This window comes from Panthera onca, chromosome C2, assembly GCF_046562875.1.
Source record: "Panthera onca isolate mPanOnc1 chromosome C2, mPanOnc1 haplotype 2, whole genome shotgun sequence".
In the NCBI taxonomy this organism is placed as follows: domain Eukaryota; kingdom Metazoa; phylum Chordata; class Mammalia; order Carnivora; family Felidae; genus Panthera; species Panthera onca.
The window spans coordinates 69,868,376-69,892,428 of record NC_138347.1 but is presented as its reverse complement, the minus strand read 5'-3'; the positions used below and the strand labels follow the sequence as shown (position 1 = coordinate 69,892,428).

General features: G+C 41.8%; 1 protein-coding gene across 7 annotated transcripts in view; it reads right to left on the bottom strand.

Moving 5' to 3' along the window:
• KALRN (kalirin RhoGEF kinase) overlaps positions 1-24,053 on the bottom strand; it is a 668,576-nt gene that overhangs the window by 239,807 nt on the left and 404,716 nt on the right. For all 7 annotated transcript variants that reach the window (XM_060639748.3, XM_060639750.3, XM_060639747.3 and 4 more), the window contains exons 21-25: positions 23,492-23,614; positions 15,563-15,745; positions 13,832-13,950; positions 10,676-10,742; positions 9,997-10,106 (exon numbers count right to left, since the gene is read on the bottom strand). In XM_060639748.3, coding sequence (XP_060495731.1) covers positions 9,997-10,106; positions 10,676-10,742; positions 13,832-13,950; positions 15,563-15,745; positions 23,492-23,614 — 602 coding nt within the window. The remainder of the gene's footprint in view (positions 1-9,996; positions 10,107-10,675; positions 10,743-13,831; positions 13,951-15,562; positions 15,746-23,491; positions 23,615-24,053) is intronic.

The window sequence follows — 24,053 nt, the reverse complement described above, 5'->3', positions numbered from 1 at the left end:
TAAGAATTAGAAAAACTACTTTGTGCTGGGCATATCAATTCATAACTTTGAGTAAGACATTGACTACCATCTTAATGTGATTGTTGAAGGCAACTGGCAATATTAAACTTTATTTTGCTTTTTAATTTAAAGCTTATGAAGATGATAGATTATGTAACTCTGATCAATATCATTCTGTCTGCTTCAAGTGGACATGATGAGTTTAAATTAAACCATAAGAGGTCACAACACTCTTCACAAATGATAGAATATTCCACCTCAGCTCTTCTATAGCCACATTTGTCCTCACCATTTCAATAATTATACATAGTAGATCATGAGGGAACAAACAAAGCAAGTAGTTTAAGTGTTTGTGTGAATGTCTGGGGTTCTTTCTGAAATGAATACAACTTTTAAAGAAATGTCACAATCTAAACAAAGTCATTACTCTATTAAATTACCATGATGCTATATATCGTACACTTTCTGAGGAAAATGCTTCCCTCTGGCTTTGTACGGAATCTTGGGAAATGAAACCTCTAGCGATTATTGATGGAAAAACTTTTAGATGGTCTGTGATGAAGTACTGTGGAAACAGCACCATTCCAAATGTACATTGAGTCATTTTGATTTTGTTATTTTCTCCAAAGGTAAATTTGTTCAATGGTCTCACTGATTCTAGAGAAGTGCATCCGTCAGTGTGGTCCAGCAGACAGACCTTTACATCAAGGGGGCGGTCTGCATTTAAAGGGTTATATATTTGATGATGATGATGTGTGTACATACGTGTGTATGTATGAATGACTCTCACGCATGTGCACTTGTTAGAATGATAGAGGTAGTGAGAAGGGGAATGAAGGTAGAGGCCATGGCAAGGAGGAGAAGAACAATGAGGAGGATATATATATAAATAAAGCTGGAGGTAGGGTACGGAGAAAGCTCTTAGGTTCACTTCTTTGCAGGAAGTCGAGGATGTTGCCTCCTTATCAAAGCCAGGCTGGTTACTGTTTTCGTATAAGTGGAGCTAGACATCATTTCTAAAGAATCCATCAGTGGCCAGACAGATTCAGAGGCTCCGGATTGCAGGGGCTAGGACAGCTGATTAGCATACTGGGACAGCTATTAAACCAATGAGGAGTCGTGTGCAGTCCAGGGAAGGTGTGGCATTATTCAGGGGGGTGTTTCAGTCAAGTCTGATCACCTGGGCTGAGCCATGTGAGTCACCCCTCTCTGTCCCTTGATTACACACCAGGAATTTCAGCCTAGATTAGAGATGAAGGGGAGAGGTGTCCAGGGCTGGGCTTCTCCTCAGCACATTTCTGCCCTCAGGCTCCAACCTCAAGAAGAATTTACCTTGCTGCACTGCTACCTGTTGAATATGTTTCGCTAATGCTTTCTAATCTTGTTTAACTTGTGTGATCAGATGAGCCAAAAAGCATTTGCATAGACCTATAGCTTATTTTAATGTTAAAATAAGCATAAAAAATCTCACATTTAATGTCATTCATACCCATTAATGTGCTGTTCGGCAACTAGGTACAGAAGCTCAATAGTTAGTGTGCACAACTAAAATTAACATGACTTTGACACATCCACATAAATGGCTACACTTTGTCTTGCTTTGGGTGTGCCCCAATATCCACAACCAACACCAATGCCCACAGCTCACTGAGAAAACAAACCCCAACAACAAAACCACAGGTGAATTTCTATGGGCTCTCCTGATGGCTTGTGTAGGGCTTGCAGTTAGCTATGCCTTAGGGTATGGGTTTAGGGCCCAAGAAAAACCACAGCAGGCCTTCCCCTTCCTTTTTCTCTGACATTTGAATGTTAAGAAAATGACAGTGTGATTTAATAGGGAGTTATTCAGACCTGAAATCTTCGCTCTGCTACCAATAGGCTTGGGCAGGTCACAGACCTTTGTAAGCTCCAGTTTCCATAAAACAAGGGAGGAGAACAGAACTAGATTGTCTTTAAAGGTTTTTCCCAAACTTTTATATTTTGTAATTCTGTGATTTCTATAAATGAGATAAAACAAATACCAAGGGCACTAGGAGGGGAGATGCAGCATAGAAGGCATAGAATAGGCATATTTTAAGCAAGGGTGTGTGTGTGTCGGGAAGGGATAGGAGAGGTAAAGCAGGAAGCGGCCTGCTGGCCCAGCGGACACTGCTGTAGGCTGCACATCCTCTCTCTCACCACTGGGTGGAGCCAGCTCCTCGCCTTGTAGCTGCAGATGGACCCACGGAGTTGCAGGTTTAGTGGGTGGAAACCAGCATTAAATAAGGAGAAGGAGAAAGTGAAATAGAACCTAACCCCAAATATCAGAATGCATCAGACATAGGGTGTTATTTTGACAAATTTAGTTTCCCTATTACGTATAAGAATGTGCATATCAGGACACAATGTTATAAACTTTTTCTTTGGTTCGTGATCAAACATGTTTGATAAACACCTTGCTGATGTTCCCTTCCAAAATAGAATTGTAGCCCTAGGGAGGTCTAGGTCTCTATCTACCTAGGTCTCCATCTCTCCTCCCCCCACGCCCCCATAACTTCCCTTCTGTCTCCCCTCTCTAACCTCCCTGACTACTGCTTCCCTCCCCTCTCTCCCTCCTTTCCCTCTTCTTCCCCTTGTTACCCACCCACTTTACTGCTCTCTCTAGCCTCTCCTCTATCTAGGTATTTAATCCCTCTCTATCCACCACCTTGCTTTGTGCCCCCCAACCCTGGCCAACGTCAGTTCTGCCCGGAACTACTTCCCTCTTCCACCTCTCCCTTCCTCCACCTCAATCTTACAGCACAAGACACAGTGGAACTGGGAGCCTGACACCGGGACCTTGCCCCACCCCTCCCCCAGGGTTGAGACTGACACACAAACTTCTCCCTGTTGCCTCTCTCAGCCTCCTTGCTAGACGTCACCACTCTCCTCCCTTGGCAGGCCTTTTTTCAAACTTTCTCCATCATTAAGGGAGCCATCCCTGGTTGTAGAAATACTACCAGCTACTTAAATCCAATCTCAAATGCCCTCCCCTCTGTGAAACCTTTCCTATTTTTCCATCGGAAGCTATTTTCTTTGCTCCTTTTAACTGCATTTGTGCTTCCCTCCACCCTGATCACAAGGACCTAAATAATTCCCAGAACTCAGGGGGCAGAGCCTGCGTTTGATTCATCACTGGGTTCTAGCTCCAACTAGCACAGGGCTGGCCCAAGAAGGAACTCTGGGAAGATAATGGAACTGTGGGCTGGGCCACTGGTTCACTGCTATTTCCCATCACTTCCCCCAGCTCCTCCCCCACTGCTGCACACCATCCTCTGCTGCTGGCTGACCTTGGCCACCTGGTACCCTGGTGGGCTGACTTTGGCCCGGCCAGTGTTCCCAACTTAGCCGCACATAGCTCAGGTCCTTCTCCCTCAGCCTCGAGCCCAGAAACAGTAGGCTGGGACTGCATTGGGTAGAGGCCAGGGCCAAATCAAAGCTTCCAGCCAAGCCAGCAGGGAAGAAGTATACCAGAGGGATATGTGGCTCTGGTTGTCAGTCTTCCACTTGCCTTTCCAACCCTTGCTGAAAAATTACATATTTCAGGTAATTATTGTAAGACTGTGGGACCTTGGTGACATACCTGTGGAAGAACGGGGTTGAAGTGTTCCTCAAATGTGGGGATCCACATAGAAGCTGGTTAGATATGAATCAAATCAACCAGCTTTTGCAGTCCCAGTTGGTGGTCTATGGAGTGGGGGAAGGGGAGAGAGCACTGACATGGGAAACCAAACCCCTGGGATCTATGCCTGATCTTTAAAGGGGGAGAGGGTGTCCCACACTGGGTAAGTCACTGGCTCCTTTCTGGGTCTCAGTGTCCTTATCTGTAAATGGAGATAGTTGTACTTGATGGTGAGGAAGACCGTCAGAGCCCTGACAGCAGAGATTTTATAAAAATGTTATTACTCTGGGGCGTGTGGGTGGCTCAGTAGATTAAATGTCCGACTTCAGCTCAGGTCATGATCTCGCCATTTGTGAGTTCCAGCCCCACATAGGGCTCTGTACTGACAGCTCAGAGCCTGGAGCCTATTTTGTATTCTGTGTCTCCCTCTCTCTCTGCCCCTCCCCTATTCGCACTCTGTCTCTCTCTCTCTCTCTCTCTCTCTCTCTCTCAAAAATAAATAAACATTAAAAAAAATTTTTTAAATGTTATTACTCAGACTCACATACAAATAACATAAAAATAACTGGAAAGCAAAAAAGTAAAGTTCAGATTTAACTGAAGGTGATAAGCATTTTAAACCGTTGTCCTTACTTAGCTGAGAATCTAATAAAGGCAAATTGAAAATAAATATTTTTTTTGAATTACAAATTGCAAGTTGGTTAAAAAAAAACAACCATTACTTGGGGGGCGCCTGGGTGGCTCAGTCAATTAAGTGCCGGACTCTTGGTTTCAGCTCAGCTCATGATCTCACAGTTCATAAGTTCAAGCCCCATGCCAGGATGACGACTAATAGTGCGGAACCTGCTTGGGATTCTTTTTCTCCCTTTCTCTCTCTTCCCCTCCCCTGCTCATGTTCTCTCTCTTTCTCTCTCTCAGAATAAACAAATAAACTTAAAAAAACCATTACTGTTTGGGGGCTCTATTTATGGAATATACTATCTCACCTGAGTGTTCCTGCAATGCTTAGCAAAATATAATAGAAATGGATTTAGTTCTTGTGTATATAAGTTTCATTATCTTTATGATTTTATAAAAAGGAGGTATAGTATGAAAATGGGGAGAACAGAGGGTAAAAACTAAGTATCATTCCACTTATACCTCCAGTTTCTGTAAAACCATTACTTACATTGAATTGTTCTTCTTCACAGAAATTTTGGTGCTTGAGAATTTCTCTGTTCAATATTTATATAGACAAAGGTCCTTGAGAATGATAACACACACATACACACACTAATCTTGGTTGTCATTTTTCAAAGTGACACCATTTAAAAGATCAATACTAACAAGCTGAGAAATTTAACATATTCTTCATATCACCCTTGGTCTAGGTAATAATTTCCTACTGGCTCAGCTAACTGTGTCATTCAGGTAGTATGAGCTACCTCATTCAGGAGCTCAATCTCTCCACTTCCCAATATTCTTTTCTCCCTCCCTCCTTCCTTCCCTCACTCTCTGGAGCATAGGCAGATAACCTAAACTGTGCACTAGTAATGGGAGGAATGCGTTTGTTAGTGGCACTTAACCGTAACTTTGTAAAGATGCAAACAACTAGGGTTAAAAAGAACCTTTGGGTATTTTCAGGTTAAAAAGTAACTATTTCATAAGTATTCCTGAAAAGCAAACAGGTGTTCGGACCATTCTATGGTCCTCCCATTAAGAAGCTCCCAGGAAGTTAGTATCCAAAATATATGAAGAATTTACAACTCAACACCAAAAAGCCCCCAAACAATACAAAAAAAAAAAATAAACAGAGGACCCAAATAGACATTTTCCAAAGAAGACATACAGATGGCTAACACACAACATGAAAATGTGATCAACATCACTGATCATCAGGGAAATGCAAATCAAAACCACACACTGAGATACCACCTTACTCTTCTCAAAATGGCTAAAATAAAAAGACAAGAGATAACAAGCACTGCAGAGGATGTGGAGAAAAAGGGACCCTTATGCACTGTTGGTGGGAATGTAAATTGGTGCAGTCAATATGGAAACCTGTATGGAAGCTCCTCAAAAAATTGAAAATAGAAATACCACATGATCCAATAATTCTACTACATTTTTACCTAAAGGAAACAAAAACACTAATTTGAAAATATACATGCACTCTATGTTTATTGTAGCATTACTTACAATAGCCAAGATAAGGAAATGACCTAAGAACCCATCAACAGATGAATGGATAAGGAAGATGTGGTGTAAACACACACACACACACACACACACACACACACACACACACACACACTGAAATATTACACAGCCGTAAAAAGGATGAGAACTTGCCAGGTGCAACAACATGGATGGACCTAGAGGGTATTATGCTAAATGAAATAAGTCAGACTGAGAAAGCCAAATGCCATATGGTTTTACTCATATGTGGAGTCTTAAAAAACCCAAATGACTAAACAAACAAAAAGCAAAATCAACGTATAAATATAGAGAACAAACTGATGGCTGCCAGACAGAGGGGCATGGGGAAGATGGGCAAAATGGGTGAAAGGAAGTGGGAGATACAGGCCTCCAGTTGTGGAATGATTATGTCACAGGAATGAAAGGCGCAGCATAGGAAATACAGTTGATGACCTTGTAATCATGTTGTATGGTGACAGATGGTAGCTATGCTTGTGGGGAGCACAGCATAATACACAAACTCATCAAGTCACCATGTTGTGCACCTGAAACTAATGTGTCAACTACACACAAATAAAAAAACTAAAAATTAAAAAAAGAAGCCTCCAGGAAACTCCTTCATTCAGATATTCAATCATTGTGCTATTAAGGCTATAATTGTTAAGATTCTGGTAGTGATGAGGAAAAAAAAAAACATACCTAATGGTTTTCCCTATCTTGAGACTTTCACAAACAAAAGACTGAATTATGACTTAAGTGGCATTAGCCATTAGTCTGCAAACTGTAATTCTATTTTTAGTCTGTGAGCCCATCCATCCATCCATCCATCCATCCAACAAATATTTACTTAAAGTGTACTGTGTGCCAGGGTATGCAGTAAAAGACATGGTCTTTTACGGAGTTCACATTTCCTGCATTTTCAAAGTTGCCTTAATTGCCATTTTCTCTCTTATTTATTAGAGATTTTAGAGGTGTTATGCTTTTTTCAATTTATCAACATATGTATGGCATAAAGAGAAAGCACACAATATGAGAAAAGCCTTAGCCTCCAGATCCTGCAGAGAATTAATACACAGCTTGATTTTCTTGGATGTTCCCTAAAGTGTGAATAATTTAAAACATTAATTTTTTTCAGGTGGAGAGCTTACTATATGCAGAATTCTTTTCTTTTTAATGTAGAATATACTAATGATTCAGCATTAGTACTAATATCAGTTATTATGCTATACTATATAATACAGTGGCTGTGCTGGGCTCTGTATTGGGATAGAGAATCAATACTGAGTAGACCTTGTCCACCATGATTTCAGGGGTTCTTTTTACTTTTTTTTTTTTTTTTTTTTTTGCAGTTTATCTATCTTCTTTTACTTTATGCTAGTAATATCAAATTACTTGCTCAAGTTCTCGAGTCTTATTTACTGCTTCTAAGTTGCTATGGTCTTGGAAATGACCTAACCATCTAACAAGATTGTTAAATAATCTAACAAAGGGTAAAGTGGTTGTTGGGACAGATAGAAAGGTGCTACTATGAAAAGATAAGAGCTGTATCTTTGTGATATCTCTTTTGGTTGCTCAGAGGTTGGTTTTTATTTTCTTCTTGTTTCTTAATAACATTATAAATAGGTAACATTTGCTGAATAGCTGTGTTCTTGATAATTAAATTTATGCCTCTACAGAATGTAGTATTCCATGTGGTTTAACTTGAGGGTTTCTTAGAACTATATTTTGTTTTTGTTTTTGTTTTTTTAATGTTTATTTATTTCTGAGGCAGAGAGAGAGCATGAGTGGGGGAGGGTCAGAGAGAGAGGGAGACACAGAATCAGAAGCAGGCTCCAGGCTCTGAGCTGGCAGCACAGAGCCCGACGCGGGGCTCGACCTCACAAACCGTGAGATCATGACCTGAGCCGAAGTCAGTCACTCAACCGACTGAGCCACCCAGGCGCCCCTAGAACTATATTTTGTAACTGGTAGCTGTTTCAGCTACTTAAAAATTACCAAACTGCTTACTATGGCTTACTAGAGTGATATCACAAAACAAGAGTAAGAGGTAGATACTTTGTTACTTTGAAATGAATATTCTTTTCCCTTATACATTGATTTGGCAAAAGCAGGGCTCACAGGAAGTGCATGTTGTGATCTCTAGACTTCTATATCTAATCGGTTTGATAAGAAAATGGGGAAAGTGAGACTTGTTGACTAAATTCCAGAGATCATAAATCAAAAAAGTGGAAGTAATACGCCTTACTGCTTACCAGTCCAATGTCTTCTCAGATATCCTGAGGGAGGTGGGATAATGCTGAGCAGGACTCAGAGGACAGAACTGGGGATCAGTGGTCAAGAATGGCTTTACTGGGATCTTATTAAAGAGACAGGAGGAAGAATATTTCTATGTCTGGAGACTTCCAGACAAACCAAATGGAAAGTGCTGAAATTTGTGATAAAAAAGAAAAGAAAGAAAGGAAGGAAGGAAGGAAGGTAAAGACTGGGAACTTCTATTAAGTACTCCAGAAAGTTTTCCCTTAGAGCTTACTGGTTTCATAGTCTGACAAGGTTATCATGTCATGGGAACTACACATTTTCTGTTCTTTTAAAACTGATGCCATTTGATGACATAACAGGGTATTAATCATCAGGAGTTGATAAGAGAAGAGTGGTTCTCCACATCCTATTCAGACCTTTTAGAGCTCTGGATCATTTTATATCCAACTCTTGCTTGCTCTTAGTTATTCCTAGCAAAGGGCCATCCTGAGGTCTTATTTTCTAGAGCTGGGCTATCCAGTGGGATAGCCACTTGCCATCTAAATTTGTTAAATTGAATAAAATGAAAAACTCTGTTCTCAGTAGCACAGATCACACTTCAAGTGTTCAACTTCCATGCAAGTCTGGTGGCTATAGTATTAAACAGCAAGGACACAGAACATTTCCAGAAACATTGAAGAAAGCTTTATTGGATAGTACTGTTCTATGGTCTTGCCTCACCTGTTCATAGGGTCTCATCAGGAACTCTTGGGGCTGGTAGTTTTATCTCCAGCATGACTACTTAACTTGGTAAATGCCTTGATGAGCCTGACCATAGGACTTTCTCCTGAATTGTATCCTACAACATTCAACCTCTACCTTTAGCCCCTTTCTGCAACAGAGTTCCAAGAGAGCATTAGGACTTTATACCAACACTATTCTTGCGTCTTGAGATTCCCTTTCTTTGTCATATTTTGGAAACTGAGTTATTTCCATTTGTTGGCTATGTAATTAACCAATCAATGTTCTTGCTGACTCAGTTAACAATATACCGTGTTTAGTATGCTGTAGAGAAGATACCTAAATTGGGAGTTGGACAAAATGAACTATGAGGCTTTAGGGCCCTATGGTTCTATTTTAACAAAACATAGAGGGTTGACTGATATTCCCTATAAGCTGTCAAAAAATGTGTTCCATTAGGTATTCTGATTATCTATATATTTATTTACATATGTTTTTGTTTTGGTTGAAGGTGGGGATTATCAGGTAGTTGGGGATAGAGGGGGAATTTAAGTTGAAAAAAAACTTCAATGGAATTTGATACGTATGGCCCACAAGGTAGAATAATTAGCCTTAGATGAATTCTAGTGTCAGAATTCCCCACAATTTTGCTGAGGGGAAGCTACTTTCAGTTCCTCAAAGCCTGGTTATCATTCTGATTGGATATGAAGATGCTGCCCTAAGGAGAACTGGGGAGAGACATTGCCGAATTCTTGACTTCACTCTCCATGAGCAATTTTGGACAATTGTGGAAAAATAGGGGTGAGTGAGAAAAAAGTCTGACAGCAACTGACTTAGAAAACTTAACAGGTAGGGGCGCATAGGTGGCTCAGTCAGTTGAGCGTCTGACTTCGGCTCAGGTCACAATCTCATGGTTCGTGAGTTCGAGCCCCAGCATCTGGCTCTCTGCAGTTGGCGCAAAGCCTACTTTGGATCCTGTGTCCCCCTCTCGGTGCCCCTCCCCCACTCATGCTCTCTCTCAAAAATAAACAAACATGAAAAAAAAGAAAAGAAAATTTAACAGGTAATATCACCAGGCAGTAACAGGTAATATTACCAGGCAACATTTGCCAATCAGCTTTGATCCACTCATTGAGAGGCCCTGATGATGAGTATTTATGGCCCTAAGTATGCTCTGGGGAAACCCTCCACCAACCTACTTGTTATGAAAATCGTAGATCTCCTGGATGTTGCCAAAGATGATATGCTCTTTATTAAGGATCCCAGGGGGGATCTCCTCCACGCCACTGGTCATTTCCCACAGGTAGGTCTGTAAGATAGCAACATCTTCATCACTGGCAAGTACTACAAAATGCAGACAAAATAAACAGGTCTTCACACGGGAGGGCTAAGACTCAGACTGGGCTTGCATATGGAGTGTAAAAAGTGAGATGGTAAATAAACAGAACAGGAAGAAAGAAAACCCAAATGTTCCATTACCTTCAACTGTTGCTAGGGAAACTCACATTCTGGACTCTAGCAAAGTACAAACTCCACATTCCTCTTATTAAACGTGTGTGTGTGTTTGAGTGTGTCTGGGGGAAGGTGTAAATTGCAGACTCAACTTAAGTTCACTGACTATGTCATGGTTTTTATTTTGAATTCAAGTCTTGTCTATGCTAGCTGGGGCTAGCTCCAATCTGAGAAGAGTTTCTTTTCAAAAGCATTTTAAAATCCCCTGCAATTACTACTGACTCTGGGAGAAAGATTTCCTTTGTTGGCTTTTATGTGTTAAGCTCCGGGAGAAGACAAGGAGCACTGAGCTCCTCTCAAGGACTTGATGCTGGCAAGGCTGTCATTTTTCCAATACAGCTGTGAACCGATTACTGCAAGACTTACCTCTAAGCACTCATGTAAGTCCCTTACATACGCCTTCTCTGTCTGCAGTAATTCAGCCATAATGAATCTAGAAGAAAACAAATGGGCTTTTAGTTGGTTCGGGACAGAATACCTCCCCTCCTTCAAACTTCCCTTCCCCACCCCAGCATTTATGACATTCCTGAATGACCCCATTTTTCTGCTTTACCAACATGTCTCTTCCTTTCTCCAAAATTCCTTGCCTCTGAGTATTATCATTGGTTCTCTATCCCTCCAGCATGTTTGTGTTCAGCTAGTTCCATATTCTCTCCCTTTCCTGCCTCAGTCTCGCTACTCTGTGATGCTTTGCTGACATGCGTGTGTCCTCCATTACACGTGTGTGCTCACATGTATGCACAAACACGCAGCAACACTCATACTCATTCTCACCAGCTAGACAGCTCCACTCTCAGCTTCCTGCATGGAAGTCTCACAGCTCCCGGAATGAGGATTTCTGTTTCCTGTTCAATAGAACTGTTGACTTTTACCAAAATGGTAGCAGTACTAGAAGTCAAACCAGGTTTAAAAGCCAGGCACAGATGCCCAAGACGCTGCCACTGAGACTGGGGGCGGGGGGTGGGGGAGGAGGAGTGGGTAGCACACTTTTTCTGTAAAGAGCCTGATAGTCAATATTTGTGGGCAACTTTGCTGTTGTAATGTGAAAGGAGCCACAGACAATATGAAAAGAAAAAGTGTGGTTGTGTTCCAATAAAACTTTATTTATGGATACAAAAAGAATTTTATCCAATTTTCACATCATAAAATATTTTTCTTTTGATATTTTTTCAACCACTTAAAAATATTTAAAAAATAACTTTATGCTTACAGACTATGCGAAACAGACGAGGGGTCAGATTTGGCTCGTAGGCCATAGTTTGCTGACCTCTGGCCTAGATTATCCTGTACACATTGATGCTATTTCTAACAGGGCTTGTTTACAGCACAGACTGGTGTGAGTGAAGCTGAGCAAGCAAATCCAGGCACAGCACAAGTTAACAATGTTGTGACTGCTCTTCGGTCTCCCGTAAAGCAAAGCTTGTGCTTCACATCTGTAAGGAGAGAGCTCCCTTCCACTTGGGCCCCAAAACAACACAATGCTCTCTGGCAGTTATTAAACTTATGATGCGTGGCTTCACTGAAGTATACCTACTTCATTTTCTTTCTTTTACAGATGTTTAGTAAAAAATGGTGCTTCCTAGCTGACATGTGATATGCGGTAATGTCTAATTTGCCAAAGTATATGCTTACACATTTATCTTATAGGCTTTCTATGTCAGTTTTTCATGGTAGTTCATAACGAAAGCCCCAATTTGAAGGTGCTCCATCACATGAAAGTTTTGAGAATGACTATCCCTAAAGTGTCCCCTGTGGGGAATTTCACAAGAAATATGAAAATGAGCAGCATCTTTTCCTGGACCTTTACCTTTGTGGGATTTTCCTTACAGCAATACACTGTTCTAGCAGTGGTCTTTCTATTAATATTAAAGTATCAATTAAAAAAAATTTCCTTTTGCAGGAGTTAAGTAGCCACTCTCTTAATATTCTTATTCTATTGGTAGAGTGGAAAGGGCATGAGCTTTAAAGTCAGACAAATAGAAGCTGAGTTATGATTTTGTCATTTACTAGAGGTAGGACTTGCTTCTCTAAACCTCAGACTCCCTACTTATAAACAGCTGATCACACAGGGTTGCTGAAAGGATTAAATAAGATCACATGAGCAAAGTTTCTTATACACTGCAGGTACTTGGTAGACAAGGAAAGAAGGAAAATCAGGAGGAACATAATCTGAGATGCTTTGAAAAGTTATCTTTGATTTTACTGCCTTGGTTTCTGGTATTCTTCCACCCTCTCCCTTTTTCTCCATCTGCTTCCTGCAGTCTTGACTGTCTTTCTTCATAATTTAGCTCCACTACCCTCCATCTCATTTTGTTCTCTTTTTCACCTGCCCTTTAACATCCTCTGGCTATTTGGTGACCCTGAGAGAGTCCAGCAGGAAGATTTGGCCAAGTATGATCTCTTTATTACCCTCCTTGTTACAGGCTGAATTGTGTTCCCCCAAAATTCATATGTTAAAGTCCCAACTCCTAGTACCTCAGAATGCAACTTTATTTAGAAATAGCCATTACAAATGTAAATAGTTAAGACTGAGTCATACTGGAGAAGGGTAGGGCCCTGTTCCAAAGTGACTGGTGTCATTAAAAAAGGGAGAAATAGGGGCGCCTGGGTGGCTCGGTCGGTTAAGCGTCCGACTTCAGCTCAGGTCATGATCTCATGGTCAGTGAGTTTGAGCCCCGCGTCAGGCTCTGTGCTGACAGCTCAGAGCCTGGAGCCTGTTTCAGATTCTGTGTCTCCCTCTTTCTCTGCCCCTCCCCTGTTCATGCTTTGTCTCTCTCTGTCTCAAAAATAAATAAACATTAAAAAAAAAATTTTTTTTAAAAGGGAGAAATATGTATATAAGTATATTTTGGGAGAATGCCATGTGCACCTGAAGCCAGCTATCCAGAAGGTAAGGAGAAAGGCCTGGAACAAATCCTTCCTTCCAAGCCCTCAGATGGAATCAACTCTGCCAACACTTTGATCTCAGATTTCCAGTCTCTAGAACTGTGAAACAATATATTTCTGCTGTTGAAACTACCTAATTCATCATACTTTGTTACAGCAGCCCAAACAAACTAATACACTTCCCAGATAAAACACAAGCTCTGGCTTTGCAGACTGGCTTCAGTTTCTTCAGCTCCAAGGGACCTGTGGTCCTACTCTATTTTGATAAAATCAACTACATTGGGCTTCTTAATTTTAGGACACACTATTTTTTTCCAGCACTACCCAAAAATGAATCTGTCAAAACGTTTTCCATAAAGCCCTTGCAAGATCTCTGGGTATGTGTAATTCCCCAGCACCAATATAAAGAAAGCAGAGTGATCAAGAAATGTTTTATATGGTGGGCATGGTTCCTTGTTTCCACTATCCAATGCTCTATAATTCTTGATTTGTGTGAAGTGTGGCTAGAAGCATCATGTCTGTCCATTCCATCCTTCTGTGGGTGGTCATGAGGACACATTAAGCTGTCAAAAGGGTCATGTAGCAGAGAAAAACAAGAGGAGCTTGCTAATTGGGTGAAAGCTCTCCAAAACATACTCTTTCTTCCGGGCTGACTTCCGCTTCTCTTCATTGACTTCGTGGTTGGCATCCCGTAGCTTGACCTCACGATCTGAAAGGCTTGCTGGGATGATGTCCAGCTCCAAGTCCTTATTGTCCTACACAGAGAGAGATGGCAGAGGTCATCTGAGAGATGCTTCGGGAGAGCAACTCACCAAAGTTAGGGGAGGAGGTAGAAGGCAAAACGGGAGAAAGATATAATGGAGCAAGTTCAGAAGATGGGGAATCCCTCAAATGGCCACCTATGAGTGCTCTTCTTTAAGGAATATACATTTTTTTCCAAATAAGAAATATTTAAAATGTTCAAGTCAAATGGTCAGGGCTAATATCCATAGCAAGGAAAAACAATAAGTATATTTAATAATTAGTGTCATATTTCCCCAAGGATTTCAGTCCTTATTAAATCAATCAATCTATCTATATGCACACACACATATACATTAGTCTAAGATTGGTTATTAACCATTAAAACAGTGTGGAACCGAAATACATAAAGATATAAGAAAACTTTCATTTGTCAAGGGAAAATAATAAAAGCCAATATTTTTTTTCTTTTTTTTTTCAATATATGAAATTTATTGTCAAATTGGTTTCCATACAACACCCAGTGCTCATCCCAAAAGGTGCCCTCCTCAATACCCATCACCCACTCTCCCCTCCCTCCCACCCCCCATCAACCCTCAGTTTGTTCTCAGTCTTTAACAGTCTCTTATGCTTTGGCTCTCTCCCACTCTAACCTCTTTTTTTTTTTTCCTTCCCCTCCCCCATGGGTTTCTGTTAAGTTTCTCAGGATCCATCCACATAAGAGTGAAAACATATGGTATCTGTCTTTCTCTGTATGGCTTATTTCACTTAGCATCACACTCTTCAGTTCCATCCATGTTAAAAGCCAATATTTTTATTTAAATGAACAACTTCCCTTGTAAATAGAAAGCTAAATGATAGAACAATTACGAAATTTTCTAGCTGCCCATCCCTGCTTATTTCAACCACTGTTTTGTATGTATACAGGGTGGGAGCCTTTAGAAAAAAATCTCACAGTTTAAAGCATGGGGGATATGTTATTATTTCCCTCAATTTTAGCGGTTTAACTAGTACACTCTCTAGTCTGCTCTGCTTCAGAGCATGAGCCTATTTAAAGACTTAAGAATTAGAAATCCTAGGATTAAATTGCCAGCCTATATTTAGCTCTTAATTCATAGGTTACTGACCTCTATTACAAAGAAGAGATTAACAGTCAGTCTTTCCTTGATTCATGGCAAATAGTATCTCTTTTCAGCTGAAATGTCAAATAGCCTTTGTACAACTGCATCCCTTATTCTTGAAAGAGCACTATTGTGCATACTGGGGACCCTAACATTTGCTGATTAACATAATTGGTTGGAAGATGGTACTGATGAAGCCAAGGTAAAGGGTTTAATCGTCAAAGGCAACAGTTAACTGTACACATAGAAAAACTGTTCTGTAGCCATGGGTCCCACCCCTGGCCAGCCAATTTTGCTGTATAGTACTAATCATGAGGGGCTGGAGGCCAATGCCTTACCAAGATCCATCCCCTCCACTAGAAAAACCACACAAGGCAGGTGTTCTAGGGGTCAATAGCTCAGAAAGATTGCTCTGGACAGCCCACTTCCTTCCATGGTAATGAGATCAGTGGCATGGAGAAGAAGAGAAGGGAGGATGTCCCAGCTAAGCAACCCCCATGCCTACCTCTGTGTTGACGCCGAGGGCTTTCTCCAGGGAGTACCGGTACTTTCCCATCCTCAAGGAGAAGTCTCTGTAATGCTTGTCCACTGTGGTCACCCATTTCCTGATCTCTGTGGCATGAATGTGGCCTTTTTCCACAAAGCTATCGGCCAGTTGAATCAGAAGCTTCACCTTCTCCTTTGTTTGCTGTCCCAAAAGATGGTCTTAAATTACTAGATTACATTTACTCTCATGGCCCTTCAGTCCCATCCCTCTTTTCTTCACAGCAGCCACAGATACCTCACTGCCTGCCTGGGTTTATAGCCCAGCTCTCACTTACTAGCTGGGAGATCTTGAATAAATTAGTTAAATCCTCAGTGCCTCAGTTCCTTTACCTGCAAAATAGGGATCATAATAATCCTACATCATAGGTTGTTGTGAACATTTCATGAAATGACAATGTAGAATGCTCAGAACAGTGCCTGGAACATAGTGCTCATATTAAGAGCTCAGGAAGCAATACATGTTAGCCATCATGACTACTGTAAGAATCTTACACATTAATATATTTATCAGTTCACAGAATAGGTTAAAGGCACATCTGAGATCCATTTGAGTCTTAAAGTATCTCTAAAAGGTGGATGGAAGGAGGTGGTATGGGGTCTTTTTGAGCCAAGATGAAAAAAGCTGAGGCTTAGAGAGGCTTAGGGCTTGTTCAAATTCATACCACCTGTGAGTGACACAGCCTGTTTGCCTCTGGACCAAAGTGCCTAGTTCTCTTCCCTTCACTGTATTGGCCTCAAGTGGGCTTGTCAACAGGTAAGCTGACATAGGCCAGGATCTAAAGAAATCCAATTAACATATTTAAGAGTGAAGTCTGCCCCTTTCACTACCAGGATCTTGTCTGAGAGAAGGAGGAAGGAGGGAGAGGAGGAGGAGGTGGGGGGAGGGAGGGAGGGAGGGAGAGGAGGAGGGGGAGGGAGGGAGGGGGAGGGAGAGAGAGAGGGAGGGAGGGAGAGAGAGAGAATGGAGTTAATGAAGCTAGTATCTACTACAGGGCTAAGGTAGAGTTTTGATGTGTATTGGATTAATTTCATTTCTAGCAAGAGGTTGTTCAACATCTACTCTGTCCATACCACTGTACCAAACCACTGTGCGGAAGGCTGTGGGGACAGGCTCGGGGGGTAAACAAAAGCAGAGAAAAAGATACTCATTTTCCCTAAACAGTCTATATCTCTAGAGGGGATAAGATAGTCATGTAGAGTGGTTAAATAACTTGGGGCATTATGTAACTGAACGTCAACATGAGAAGTATGTAGAGTTAACACTGCAGGAATTTTAAAACAGGAAAAAATGAAGGTGGGCTGGCATGGGCAGGAAAGGTCTCGTGGGGAAACAGGACTATGTCAGTAAGATACGGAAACAGAAGAAATGTTCAAAGAAGTAAACACTTGCTTATCTTTTATCCTAAGGTTGGGTTTTGAAACTCCAAAATCAGGGAAGCTTGATTAATTTTACGAAACAGTAAAGAATACTGGAATAATATTCTGAGAAGTAAAATTATCTTTTGGATTGGAAGAGAGTAGGTCCAAGATTTAGATCATGCTAAAATCTAGATAACTGAGGCAAAAAATTTCTGGAGCAAAAGTAGAACGGACAGAAGAGCCTTTTTTCTTCTTCTTTTTTTTTAATGTTTATTTTGAGAGAGAGAGAGACAGAGCATGAGCAGAAGAGGGGCAGAGAGAGAGAGAGGGAGACACAGAATCTGAAGCAGGCTCCAGGTTCTGAGCTCTCAGCACAGAGCCCTATGTGGGGCCTGAATCGACGAACCATGAGATCATGACCTGAGCCAAATTTGGATGCTTAACCAACTGAGTCACCCAGGTGCTCCAGAAGAGCCTTTCTTTATTCCACCCTCCTCCCTCACTTTTCCAGGCTCATCTCCCACAACAGACTAACCCTCTCAAGAAATGCCAGAAAGGGACTCCTCCTGGCCAGAAAGACAAGCAAGGCCAGAAAGATGTGGAATCCAGCTCTTCAGCAACACACATGTCTGAGCGTCTCCTGTCTCAGGACAATGAGCTGGTACCCAGGCTGGGAAACGAGGGCCCCAAAAAACTTTGGTGTGAAGGAAAGAAGGTGGGTATGGGGACAGGAGAAGCATCTCCTTAGCCATGATAAGGCAAAGAATAATAGCATTGGGAATCGGTTAAGAAAAGATCCCTGGTATCCTAAGGACTTCTACCTCACTACATTTAGGGGTTTTTTTTCCCCTCTGAAAACAATTGTTATAAGGTTTGCTACTTATTTAAAACAGAGATTAATTTTTTGCAGCTATAATCAAGAAATCTTTATGTAAAACTCTTGAAAGCACTTATTTATTTTTATTTATTTACTCTCTTAGTAAGATGTCATCATGAAATGGGAGTTTCATGGCCAGCTGGTGGCAGCAGCCCTACAGGCAGCTCCATCACAGGAAATGGCATCCTGAAACCTGGAAACTGTGATTCAGATGCAACAGAGAGAATGGCTTGTGACCAAGAGGGTCCCAGGTATGTATGGACCTGGGGGAGCAAATGGACAGTTAAATGGGCAGTGTAGACAAACCCTCCTCATGTGGTCTCACCTACCTTAGTGACTGCCTCCAGGATCTCCATGGCCCCTAAGCACCAGTCATGCCGACCTCACATGTCCCTCCTGCTGCCATGGGTGGTACCTACTCATCCCTGCTTTCCATCCAGTGGCCCTCTTCCCCACCAGCTGATGGGGGATGCTCTTTCCCCTGTCCCTAAAGCACTATATGTGTACCTCTACTTCAGCACATATCAGTCTGAGTCACTTATGTGTCTCCTTCATTAGACCGTGCACATCTCAAAGGTAAGTGTTACATCTGATTCATTTGTATCTCCAGGGTCTAGAAAATAGTAGGCATACCATAAATTTTGAATAAATGAATTAGTGAGTAATATTGTGTTTGGAGGTAAGCAAAGCTGGACCAGCAAAAGTTGAGGGTTTATACTGGGGAGAATTAGATGAAAAATTTGACCCATACACTGGACTGCAACCATGCACCTACTTAGAGTAGTCTGAAATGAATTCTCACATACGAGTGACTATGGTGGCACCATGTGACCTGGCAAATGCTTGGTCACAGCTGATGATATCAGAGGCAAAACACTTGTATCACTGGGGTGGCCCATCAGTATGAAGCCACTGACTTCTTGTGTGGTGAACTGGCCCCAGTTGTTTTTCTGGGGATTTGGACTGCATGGAAAACTGGATAGGTGGTTGCAGAGTAGAACTGAAAACAGACAGCAGACATGAGAAGGGAAAGAGAAGCTGAATCACAGTAGCGGTGATGTATTCCTGATCCCCCTGTCATGAGATGACAAGACAGTGTGATTGCTAGGATGGCCCCTGGTGTAGGGTGACAGCCCAGTGTTCACATCCAGAGGTGAGACTATGCCACATTTCTTGTTCTTCCCATAAGGCTGAGTCATTCAGATTTTCTTGGACTCCTGGGAGGTCTAGCCATGGCTTCTATATTCATTTCCATATACAGCCATACAATATCTTTTCCCTTTCATAATTCAAGCCAGTTTGAATCTCAAGTCTTGCCACCAAAACAGAGTAACTTATATAGACTGATAAAATGGGGGTCAGATTGCAGAGGCTCTTGAATGGTAGGGTCAGGTGTATGGGCCATCAAGCCTTTAGGAAATGTAATTCATTTAAGCCTGGAAATTTAGAATGGATAAATATCTCACTTATCCTGGGCTTCATGGTTCCTCTAATGTATGTTTTGCTCTATTTTGAATTCTATGTAATCTGCTAGAAAAGTCAGAGGTAAAAATAAAGGGGTCAGTAGTTCTATTTTTCTTCCTGCCCCCCCCCCACCCTTTTTCTTCTTTCCCTTCTTTGATCAGTTAATATTATGCCATCTTTCCCTGATCAGTGAGCCTTACTCTGAATATAGTTTTCAAAAAGCCCTTTTGGTATCTTTTGCACATTTGATAAGTTATTAAAGTTATTTAGCCTTCTGATATTATTCTCATAATCTCATTATAATCTTCCAATTTGCCTTTCATTGCTGATATTCCTTGTATTTATTGATACATTCTTTGTAGATATGAATTTATTGAGCTCCCTGTGTGGGTAAAAAGTTCTCTTGAGATACATCTTCACATTCATTCCACAGGGGAGAGTTTGTCACTATATGTGAGCAACTAAAACTTTCAAAAATGTCTATTGCATGTAAACTATATCCTCTTACGAGTCTCAGAAACAAAATCAGGCCCATCTTTTATCTGAACTGTTCAGATCCTACTTTTCTCAGTGTAAAGCACCTGCAAACAAGCCCAGTGTCCCCTTTACACACAGCCTTCATTTCTCAATTAGCTAATTTAGTTCAGCTAAGGCACAAGGCACTTTTGTTATCATTTAATTCTCTTCTGTTAAGAATTAAGTCTGACTTATCTCATAGCTTCTTTCACTTTTGGAGATAAAATTACCAGTTTAAAGAAGTGTCTTCTCAACATCAGTTCTCTTTGGGAGATGTAAATAAAATCCCCATGCCCTCCAGAATGGCTATATTAAAAAGACGAATGATAACAAGTGTTGGAGGGGATGTGGAGAAGTCAGAACTCTTATACACCACTGGTGGGGATGTAAAATGGCACAGCCACAGTTGGGCAGCTCCTCAAAAAGTTAAACATACAGTCACTATAGGCCTCGGCCATTCCACTCCTAGGTATATACCTAAGAGAACTGAAAAGAGATGTTTACACAAAGGCTTGTATACAAATATTCATTATTCATAGTGGCCTCAAACAGAAAACAACCCAAATGTCCATCAACTGATGAATGGATAAAAAGTGTGGCATATCTCTATAATGGAGTATTATTCAGTCAGACAAAGCGATGAAGTAATGATGCATGCCACAACATGAATGAACCTTGAAAACATTATACATGAAAAAAGCCAGACACAAAAGGCCACGTATTACAGGATTCCCGGATTCTGTTTATATGAAATTTCCAGAATAGGCAAATTCATAAAGACAGAAAATAGAATAGTGGCTCCAGGGGCTGAGGAGAGGAAGGAATGGGGAGTCACTGCTAATGGGTACAGGGTTTCTATTGAGGGTAATGAAAATGTTCTGGAGCTAGATAGTGGCAATGGTTGTATGACCTTGTGAATATAGAAAATCCACTGAATTGTAAAAAATGAAAAACCAAAGAATCTTCAAAAAAATTTTTGCTATTAGAAGAAATAGATTTCTTCCAGCTGCCAAAATGATTAAGCTTTCCTATCATCATGTGCTTTGACTCCTTATAAATTTGGAAACCCACAATAGGAAAATATCTCGTGTATTCTTCGAACTGGATTTTCTACAGCCTACCATAATAAGAAAAATTTTGTTATCCTCTTATCCCCACCCGGTTCTCTTTATCTTATTTTTCTCTTTACACTTGTGGCTTGCTATATAGAAAGTATATTTTTATATTTAGTGTTTATTCTATTTGATCTGTTTCTTTGGAGCAGAGAATAATAATTCAATATATTCAATATGCTCTATTGCCCTGTTTAGTTGTGAGGGCCACCCTATTTTCTCTCTGTGTTGAGGTCAATTTGGTTTCCGTTTCCAATTCACTTTACTGGTTATAAAGATTAAAATCAAAGGTAGCTAGTTAAAGGAGGCTTGCCTCTGGGAAGTGCAGCTGGAGAGGAACAGGAGGCAACTGTTGCCTTTAATCAGAAGCTCTTCAGCCGGATTCGTTACCCTGTAGATATCCCAATAATAAATATTCTTGAGACTTAGAACATGATAGATGGGAAAATGAAACCCCATTATGGAAGGAGTTAAGTTAGGAGGGAGAGAGAACAGAGAGAGCCAAAGTAATAGAATCACATTAAATATAGATTTGGTGTAGGGAGTCATTGAATCTACCCAAACTTCTTTTTTCCCCTATGTTCACAAATATTTGCAGCCTCCCTTTGATGCATGATTCAGTCAGGCAAGTAAACAAAGTGTGGTTCTTATCCTTTGGGATCTTGCTGGCTCAGACATGAGATGACACTTCACACAGATTACTGGAGAACAGGATGGTTCATGGCAGGTCCCTTAAGGGTTATACAGACAACAGTGGCCGGAATGCAGGGATGGGCCAGATCACATCCCGGCATGTCTGCATGATCACAGAGAAGGAGGCACTCCAGTGGAAAGGCAGGCTTTTTTTTTTTAAAAGTACAAACCAGAAGGAAGAAAATCATATTCTAGGCAGAAAAACAGTATGGAAAAGGTACAGAGGCAAGAAAGCATATGATGTATCTCTCAGAGGGTAAGAAAATACATCCATTCAGCTGGAGCATAAAATTTGCACGAAAGAATAATGAAGATAAAACTGGGGAGGTGAGGTGGTGCTATTGTGGAGGTTGTTAATCTGAAGACACTGGCGAATCACTGAAGTTCTTGGACTGGGTGGAAACAGGACCCACCCAGTGTTTTCAAGATGAACCTCAATGATGAGCAGGATGGATGGGAAGGAAGGAGAGGCTGAAAGCATGGAATCCAGTTAGGGTGGTTACGAATATGAATGGAAAAGAGGAGAAAGACAGCAAGAAGATTTTAAGGAAGAGGAAGTTAAGTTGACTAGACAATTCTCTACATTTCCTTTTAGGTTATGAACAGATTCCGATCCTAACAAGTTCTGGGTATCTACCACAATCCATCTGATGGGGTTGGAACACCAGTGGATCTGATACCATTCTGCTTGTTAATGGTTCATTATTTGGAGGGGGGCAGATAGACACAAAGTATAGGTCATTCAAAAGCTATTTTCATTTGGATTTGAAAAGAGTTCTGGACATCTGTCACCTTCCTAGTGCTGTTTGCTCTGGTTGGTACTGAAATGAGTCTCTTATCTGAACTGACAGCTTTTCACATTGGATGAAAAGGCCCCGCAGCTCACAGGGTTGCAGGGGAAAGTTTGCCACTATCAGAAGTTCATAGTGTAGAATTCATAAAGTGAATACCTACTCGTAAAGTATCAGTTCCAGAAAGAGGCTAAGGGCCTAATTTTGTGACAGGAAACTAGAGGAAATGTGCCTTAGCAGGGATCTTTGGGGCAGGCGGGGGGGGGGGGGTGGGCATCAATACGTTCCCCCCACTGTGACCCCCACAAAAGCAGCTCTCATCCTGGTTAGAGCACCTGCCATGTGAGGAAGTGGTGCCAAGACAGGCTCCTCGATGGCAGGGAGCCCAGTGTGAGGCGCGAGGATGCCACAAAGAGGGAACTGAGACAGGAGATTTTCATTCAGACCCAAGGGTCCTCAGACCAAACCCTGGCTGTGAAAACAGATTTCCTCCTACGACAGCATTTCCTGCCTCAGTGTGAATGGGGGTGTGACGGCGTGTGCTGTGTGCGCCAGTGCACATTTTGCTCCCCAGAGACCCCGGCCTGGCTCATTTGCAGGTCTGAGGCCATATGGAAGCCGTTGGTTCAGGAAATAAGAAACTCACCTGTTTTGTGAACCCATCCACAGTCACTGGCCTATACGGGTAGACTTCCCAAACCATTCAAACGTCAAGAACGTGTGGATAGGTGCAGATGTTCACAGTGCAGTGTGCATTTCACATGAGTGTGCCCCTTCGCCTTATTTGGTCTAAAAGAACACAGCAGAGTCTACACCTGTAGCATGGAGGTGAGTATTTGGGAGCACAGTGTATAGGAGCTGACTTCTCTCATACAGATGCTCCATCCAGCAGCTGCAATTCTTTGGGTATTCAGGTTTCAATGGAGATCATCCTACCCATGCTCCCCGCCGCCCCACCCCTTGCCCCTGTGGTCAACATTTCTGTGCACTGAGGCTGTTCTCCTTTTCATAATGTAGAACTGGCCAGACTGGGGAGTGCTGGGTGTGTGTGGGGAGGGCTCCAGATTGCTTCCTACCTTGGCGGGCACCCTGAATTCCCCATACTCTTTCAGCAGTTCCTGAGTCTCTTCTGTGGTCTCTCCGGGGGAGGTATGTGTTGAGAGGTAATATTCACCTGTTTCTTGGATCCAGTCCAGCGCCTGTGGGAGGAAACAACCCACCCAGTCCCCCAAAAGTCAGCTGTCAATTAGAAAACATGCATTGTTACACTGTTTGGGACAGTGTGACGGACCCAAGAAATGCTGGCACCATTTGGTCAGTATGGAGCTTGGAAGCTGATTTTAGGACTGAGCCCTCTCCCGTTAGACTTGGAGCATCCTACCAGTAAAGAGAATGTCTCATCCTCGTCTTCTAGGCCAGGCCCAGAATCATCCATGAGCTCTTAGAGGCAATCTGACCCCAGCATCTTCTCCCAACTCCTGGTACAGAGTACGGGTAAAGGCTGAAGGACTGCTAAGTGACAGTCTGTTCTCCTTCCTTGTGTCGGCACCACCTCCCATCTCTACTATGCCTGCTGCTGTGACCCTCCTCTGTGTCCCATGCTGTGGTCATCTGGGTGTCCACACAGTCCCCAGAACT